Source organism: Rhododendron vialii, chromosome 13a (genome assembly GCF_030253575.1).
Source record: "Rhododendron vialii isolate Sample 1 chromosome 13a, ASM3025357v1".
Lineage (NCBI taxonomy): Eukaryota > Viridiplantae > Streptophyta > Magnoliopsida > Ericales > Ericaceae > Rhododendron > Rhododendron vialii.
Genome location: NC_080569.1, coordinates 24,479,274 through 24,487,792, shown reverse-complemented (window position 1 = coordinate 24,487,792; position 8,519 = coordinate 24,479,274). Strand labels below are relative to the sequence as shown.

Genomic DNA, 8,519 nt, shown 5'->3' with positions numbered 1-8,519 from the left:
GATGGGAAGCATTCTAAGACCAGAGCTTCCTTTTGGATAGAGATGAGGTAAAGTCTGGGATGTAGTAGTCCTAAGTAGTATATACCTTAAAAAAAAACTTGTCCAAAGATAAAAAAAAACCTGTCCAACATGCATCCAATCAAAGCAAGGCCCAAAAATAATCGGAGGCATACTTGCAAACTAGAGAACTAAAGGGTCCACTTCTATTAGAAAAATTCATCTTACTAATTGGAATTAAGTTTTCCATAGTATAGATCATTGACAAGGAGGTTTTTCGTTTGCTTGGCAAAACGGAATTATTGATTGTTGAAAGTAATTTACACAAAATATTAGTAGAAAATAAATATAATAGCTTGTCCCATTATATTTACTCATGTCGTTTCGTGCCTGTACTTTTTCCGTGCCCGTGCTTTTTCCGTGCTCTTGCCGTGCCCATGCCACGTTTTTCAAAACAACACACCAACCAGACCCTCGTAGTGATTGGTGACACACTTTCTTGACTGACTTGATTGATTAATATGGTTCAGAAAGAATGCATTCACTAACATAAAAAGAAAAAGGTTTTAAAGAAAGATGATTTGTTTCAGTGGTTACCCCAACCAAATACCTTAATCTCACTGCATTGGAATCTAATTCCCTTCTCTTTTTTTAGGCGTACACGTGTAGTAGGAGTGCTCAACATAAAAAATATTATTTCTCCTATTCGTAGCACAAGAGTTTTCAAGTTGGAAGCCATCAAAAATTTGTGCATGAATGTTGCCAATACACCAAGTGATAGATCAATTGCCCCGAATGTGGTTGGGGTTTTTTCATATTGATCAGTACTAGATCTTTTGTTTTGGGAAATGTGATTTGTTTATTTTATACTTTTCTTAGAAATTCGTAAAAGGTCTCATTTTTTATTATTGCTTTAGGCCTTCAGAAACTCAGTGTCGACCTTGTATGGTGAAGTTGCTAACTTACTCTAAACTACCTCAGATCAAACAAGTTGTAGATCACTGGATTGGCAAAAACGCTTTGACATTATAGTGGGGATTGCTCGAGGACTTCTCTATCTTCATCGGGATTCAAGATTGAGAATAATTCACAGGGATCTGAAAGCTAGCAATATTTTGCTGGACAACGACATGAATCCTAAAATTTCAGACTTTGGATTGGCGAGAATGTTTGGAGATGATCAGTCTGAAGAAAATACAAATAGGGTTCTTGGAACTTAGTAAGTATCTCTCGTTCATCTCTCCCCTTCAATATTTTTATCCATAGTTCATTTCGTTTGATATTGCAATTCCCTTTTATTTTGTTGTATGAAGTGGATATATGTCTCCAGAATATGCCATAGACGGGCTCTTCTCTGTGAAATCTGATGTGTTTAGCTTCGGTGTACTGGTTTTGGAGATTGTGAGTGGAAAGAAGAATAGAGGATTTTACCATCCCGATCATGACCTCAACCTTTTGGGACATGTGAGTACAATTCTTCTTTTCCTATGAGAGCAATTTTCATTATGTTTGAGAATAATTTTATGAATTGCTATTTTCGTTAGGCATGGAAACTATGGAATGAAGGAAAACCCATGAATCTAGCAGATGCTTTGATGGAGAGTCCGATTCCCACACCAGAAGTGGTAAAATGTATCCAAATGGCCCTTTTGTGTGTGCAAAATCATCCTGAAGACAGACCGCCGATGTCAGCTGTTTTGTTAATGTTAGATAGTGAAAACGCAATCCTTCCACCTCCTAAACAACCTGGGTTTTACACAGAAAGGTTTACTCCCGAGATGGATTCTTCGTCAACTGGTATATATCTTCTCGCTTCAAATAAAGTAACAATGTCAGTACTTCATGGTAGATAGATGGGATTGTTGTCCTAAAACCTTTTGAAGAAACTTTTGCAGAAATTATATTGTTCTTCAGTAGTGTCAGTTTTGCTTTACAAAACTCCCAAATTTGTTATTATTTTCATTATGTTCTCATCCCACACAAGAGTTGGCCTCTTACCCAATGTTCTAAATGCCAGTGGCAGATCGCACAACCATAAAGGTACCAGACCGCATAAGAAGTATTGAATGACATGTAGCGAGAATTAGGTGTAGCGGCTGTAGATTTTTCGGAAATATTTTTGTTGCCAGAGTACTTGAAGCATCCTAGTGGTCTCGCATAGGCCATAGCTGCTACAATGCTGGAAAAATGTTTCCAGAGTACTTGAAGTATCCCAGTGGTCTCGCATCGGCCATAGCTACTACGATGCTGGAAAAATTGGATATGACAAAAAGGCGGATACTAAGCGACTGTATAATGGTATCGAAAAGCCGAAGAACCGCTATCGATACATTTCATAGCGGCTGGTATTGAAATCTATGTCTTACCTTCCGGTTTGGCTCTAAGTCAGCAGTTTAAACTCAACAATATGCTAAATCAATGAACACAAATTTATCCCGGGACAAAATCGCCTTTCCTTGGTTGCGAAAAAGTGTTCTATAGTTACTAAATTTGAGGGTGAGTTTCCAAAAAAAGCCACTTGGCTTTTTGTTTTCATTTTCCAAAATTTGTTTGTGTTTGTTAATTTTACGTCAATTTTTTTGTGAATTATTGATTCGTCTCGAGCAAAGAAATATGAATCAGACAAATAAAAGTTATACTTTTACCACTTTTTTTTTTTTGTAAGAATCCAAGAAAATATTTTTTCTTGGATATTTGCAACAAAAATTAGGTAAAAGTAATAATTTTTTATTTTTTGATTTCTCTCGTCGAGAAGAACTAATAATCTATAAAAACTTGATGCAAAACTAACAAATGCGCAGAATATTTGAATAAGGACAAAATAAGAGGCAAAGTTGTTTTTTTTTTTTTTCATTTTTTTATAACTCTTGCGTTGAATAGAGTCGTACAAGCTGCCTCCTATGGTCTTAATATTGTAGTACTACGACTTCACCTCATGTGGTAATTCCTCGTATGACGCAAAATGGGATTCGTCACTGTTAGAGGTGTCAAACATGCCTATTGTGCTATTCAACTTCCGTGCCAACCATGCTTCGTATTGTGTTGTGCCGTGCCCGTTTACTTCATCGTGCCATGGCGTGCCATGCTTTAAGCATGCCTTGCTGGGCCATTTTACTTTATCGTATCATGTCACATGCCTTTTTTAAATCGTGTCGTGTAGTGCCGTGCCCGATTATTTAATCGTGACGTGTCGTCCTGTGACTTTTTTGTCGTGTCGTGTCGTGCCATGTCTTTTTTATAGTGTCATGTCATGTCGTGCTTTTTTGAATTGTGCCGTACCGGCTCATTTACTTAATCGTGTGTTGTGCCATGCCCGTGCCGGCCCGGCCCGTTTGACACCCCTATAATGTTGGCAGGTTGTGATTCTAGTGGGTTTTTTTTTTTTTTTGATCGGCGTGATTCTAGTGGTTTTACTACGACATTTATGGCTATTCGAATTTATAGTTCAGTTCCCTTACTGTACTGTCATTTAAAGGAGTGTAAAATTGTAGGTTTTCAAGATGTGATCAAGTTTGATTGAGGTGCTGAGATGTAATGATCTTTGGCACTAGTTGTTAGATAACTGCAGGAAGTGTAAGCTTTTAATCTCAAATCCAACACCCAAGGGAAATTGTTTTAGGACAGAAGGCCATTGGCAATGTTAAGCTGGTTCTCATCATCTAAGCTTTCGATGTAAATGATTGCCCCAATTTTTTTTGGCCATCCTGATTACGGCCAAAACCTTAAACTGGCATCTATAACTATTACTTTCATTCAAAGGTTGACAATCCAACAAGGAAATTTGCATGTTACAGGAATCTTCTTATTTCGCTCCCTCACACACACACACACAAACGTTATTTTTGTTCATGACTTTATATATATATTTTTAAATTGATCTTTTAAAATTGATATTTTTTATAATCATTTTATTTTGAAACTTTTTCTACCCTTATTTTGATAATTTTTTTAACTTGATATAATTCACTAACACAAACAAAAAATAATTCATTTACACCAAAAAAAATTGGATATTTTTTTAAAAATCTTTATTAGATAAAACGCAATGTATATGTGTGGTAATTGGTATATTATCATGTTTGAATTTTGATTCAAATTTTCTTAATCATATAAAATATTTTAAAAGCTTATTTTAGTTAAATAAAAGGAAAAGATTAATAAATTATTGAATTATCAAAAAATACATAGAAATAAAGTAAAGTATAATATGAAATTCCTTGTTTATTTAATAACATTTTTTTTTTGGTTTTTCCATGCCTTGTGCCGTGCCGTGCCCGACGAAAACCGTGTTGTGTTGTGCCCATGCCATGTCGTGTCCGATTAGAACCGTGTTGTGTCGTGTCACGCCCGCCCTACTTCCATGCTCGTGCTCGTGCCCATGCCTGTGCCGTGCCTGGTTGGAACCGTGTCGTGCTGTTTCATGACTCGTGCCCCATCTCACTTCTGTGATGTGCCCATCTAAGACCGTGTCGTGCCGTGTCGTGCCAGGCCAACTTCTGTGTCGTGCTTGTGTCGTTCCCGCTCAATTCTGTGCCTGTGCCGTGCTGCGTGCCCACTAAGACCGTGCCGTGCTAGGATTAAATCGTGCCTGTGGCATGTCGTGCCGTCTTCAAACTTGTTGTGCTCGTGTCGTGCTTGTGCCGACCCTGCCCGTTTGACACCTCTAGTCACGGTCTTATTTCATGATTTGAACCCTTCATCTCGTAGGTTTTGATGTGTAACATTTATGTAAAAAACAAGTTCACCAAAGTTTGGTAAAAGCTTGGTCACATCATATTTGTGTGAAGAGAAATATATGCTGAAGAATCTTAGTCCTATTTGTCTTTGTGACAAATATGATTTGTTCATCGGATACCAGAGTCCAATGAAATTACTTTTTCGCATCGACCTTAAATGCACCGTAACTTACAAAATGAACTGTTTGAATCGTCAAATAGACCCGCGATCAGTCCCACATTTTGTATCAATGAGGAACCGAGGAAGCATCACATAAGAAATCTTGATTTGAATGTCCATATAATAGTTGCAGAAAGTAGTGACTGGTGCCCTTCTTTAAGCGAAAAATGAACAACACCAAAATCAGACAATGCGAAACAAGAAAGCAAAATCAAAATTTATTCAAATTCAAGACGAGGATTCATGTCTGGCACAAGAAACATAGGTCATACCCCTGTTTTGGTTTAGTATTTTTTCTTTACGAATGCTGCTTCAGATTAATGTGTGCAACCTAACAAGGTTACGTTTTGGTTTAGCATTTTTTCTCAACGTATCCTTGTTAAAGTGTACCTTAATAAGGATACGTTTCTCGAAAACAAAAATGCAAAAGATTGAAGACTCTGGTGTGGGCACTTGTTCCTAGTTACTACTATTCAACAAGAAAATTGTTTCCTAACATCCACATCAACATTCACTGTCAATTCTTGCCCTAATTAAAAGGGCAAAAGGGCATGGGGAAATATGTAAAAGGGTACGTAGCGGTCATGACCGCGGCTTATACTATTGACTGCAGCGAAATAGCACCGTAACAGGCTGTGGAAGACCTTTTGTCTCTGCTTGAAGACAATATCAAAATGTCGAAACCTGTAAATTATTTATTTTCAGTATCTCCAATTCTCGATTCGTTGGATCTTGGATATTAACAATGCTTTGAATTCAATTTTCAAAACTGATCATTTTGTTTTTGGGAGCATTTGTTAGTTGAAAATGTCTAATGCTGGAGCTTGATGGTGAAATCGATTTTGTCTTGGAGGCGGTAATCCTAGCAATTCCTCAGGAAACACATCCTCGTACTCACACACAATGTGAGGAAGATCCAACTCCATATGATCTGTTTCTTCTAACTTGAGGCTCGCTAACCATCCAAAGAGCTCATTATGCCACCTCGTTTTGTGCACATTAGGTGCAGAAGGGTCTTGCCTACCCCCCCTTAAATGAGTAAAACCTCACTTGCTTCACTTCTCTTATCACTTTCAATAATAGTGCGATGGGCTTTTAGCCGACCCTTGACGTCGATTTCAATTGTTTTTGTGACCTAAGAAACACAAGCCCAATGTAGGCCTAAGACTCCTTCTACTATGATCTATCCATCTTTACGGACGAGGGATGTACGGAACTTGAGGTTGGAGTGTAGGTGTTGTCGTGGCGATAATTGCTCGTATGAGTTGCACATCCTAGTTGATACTCCATATTGCATTGGGGTTTGAGTTGGCATTGATTTTGGGATTCACGTAATCATTGTTGTCGATGTAGGCTACGTTGTCGTAGGCATAAGGACTACGCGTATTGTCCTCGCTAGTGGGGTCGACAAAATGACCGTAGAGAATAATGTTGTTGACCTTTTGTGTTAATCTTGTAACGACTACTCCACGAAGTTAGGTTTAGGGTCTTGAGGGTTTCCAAATACCTGTTGTCTCTTGTGGAAACAAATCAGCTGCAATCAACTATAGAATCTGCTACAATGAAAGTGTGTTGTTATATTTTAGGCTTTTCGTACATATGTTTTCTCTTCTGTTATTGAAACTCAGCTGGTCGGATCACTACTACAACCACTTCACTATTGACGTAATGAAATGCAGATTTGTAAAAGCACTCTAAACATTCCACGATTTCAATCAAGGGGCTAAGGTACGTGTATTATCAACTCTACATTTTACCGACAATGCAAAGCACATTTTTCATTTCAAACGTATACTCATTGTCGCAGAGCATTTGTTTCGTCTTTAAAAAAGTAGCCCATTGTGACAAAATGAGGCAAGTTATTAAGCTATTTACTGATGGTACCTTAGGAGTTAGGACCACTTAACAAAACCATGAGATTAATTGGCTCTTTTATTGTGTAGTTGATTCTTGTAATCTAATCTCTGATTAAGATAACAAAACCAATCAAAACTAAAAGTTGAATAGGGAAATTAGTGTGTCCCTTCATTTATTGGTTGATTAATTTGGATTACTGGAATCTACCTCCCAATTTCAAAGTCAAGAGGTCCTTGATAGGGATAGAATGACCTCCCAAGGTTAGCTCAACACAAGGAGCTCGGCATAGCCCGAAGGGCTCAAGTTGGAGGGCCCAATAAACCTGAAATCTAGCCCATAAAGATAAGACCCAACTAAACCTAAAGGGACTAACCCGCCCAAGGGAGAGGTCAGCTCATGAGCGCAGCTCATAAGAACATCAAGCTCAGCCCATGAGGTGAGTTCGGCAGATGTGACACCCAGCTCAGCTAAAAGAGTTGGGCAAGCAAATGAAGTGATAAATTAATAGACATGAACCAACCACTATGAGATACACTACGGAAAGAGTTCATACAATCTAAGAGACTTCTGGAATGGCCAAGGCCTTATCTCATCCAAAGGGATGAGGCTGCGGATCTCAAGGTATAGCTATGAAAGACTCATGCACAAAGAGGACTCCTAAACTTGATAAGGGTCAAGGAAGTCCTAAGATGAGGAGGAAACAACACCAATACAAACCCGTTACAAATGGATTAGACCCAAGGGTCCCAGCCCTAAAGGGACTCCTAAGAGATGCCTATATAAAGATCCCAACTCCACAACACAAAGGTACACAATTTATGCCCAGTTAATTCCATTCATCTCTTTCTCTAAACTAAGGCAAATCGACTGACTTAGGCATCGGAGGGGTGTTGGCGATAGCCGCCCCGGTGCCCATAGTTTTCGATTGTTTTGCAGGTGGTCGATCTCGCTTGCAACCATCCAAAAGATCAGATGGACGATTGAGGAGCCCCATCTCCGGAGGACCTCAAACTGATTCATCAGTTGGCACCGTCTATGGAAACGGTAAGTTCTCCAAAAATATTCAAGAGTTTAAGATGAGATGAACACAGATCTCACGAATGATGAAGACGCTCGACGATTCACGGGGCTATGGCTACGAGCGCCTCAATTGCAAGGAACTCTCTAGTGCATATTTGGTAATAAAGGGAGACGTGTGTAACTTCACTCTAGCGAAAATCCATCAATCGAGGGCGATCTCGCTTCGTGGAAAATTCAACTACATCAATCTTGCTCATGAGATAAGTTTCATATACAGTTTGTGTGGGGCTCCATTTTGGGTGGTTCGTCCTCTCTGAATGGTGGTTTGGGGATAGCTTTTATCTCTTTTGCCCAGTCCTGCAAAACGAAGCACGACTAAGAGACCACACCGGAGGTTCTCCGGGATGGCCCTCCGGTGTGAGAGTCAGTTTTCTTGCAAGGAAGAATTTAGATATTGGGAGCTAGGGTTTTGTTTTCGCGTACCTCTTCGAAGAAGGCATAATGGGATATTTATAGGAAACCCTTCGCTTGGTCTCCAAGATTGCACCAACGCTCGACACGCGTCGGCTGATGTCACTGTTGCATCACGTTTAGGGTTTTGCAACCGTTTTCATGATGAGCTGGCACCTTCACGTGCCACCATCATTGTTCTCATAACCGTTCGGATGACATCACGACCATCATCATAGCCATGAATGCTGTTCTGACGCGGATGATCTGGACCGTCGGCCAAGCCATGCTCGGCACCG

At 39.4% G+C, this 8,519-nt stretch overlaps 1 protein-coding gene across 1 annotated transcript; it reads left to right on the top strand.

Annotated features, from left to right (window-relative positions):
- The first annotated feature begins 243 nt into the window (after positions 1-243).
- On the top strand, positions 244-1,886 carry LOC131313113 (G-type lectin S-receptor-like serine/threonine-protein kinase SD1-1). Its single transcript, XM_058341241.1, has 3 exons — positions 244-1,216; positions 1,311-1,461; positions 1,542-1,886. Exons 1-3 carry the CDS (start codon positions 1,128-1,130, stop codon positions 1,848-1,850), a joined length of 549 nt encoding a protein of 182 aa, XP_058197224.1. The 5' UTR covers positions 244-1,127; the 3' UTR covers positions 1,851-1,886.
- Positions 1,887-8,519: the final 6,633 nt, after the last annotated feature.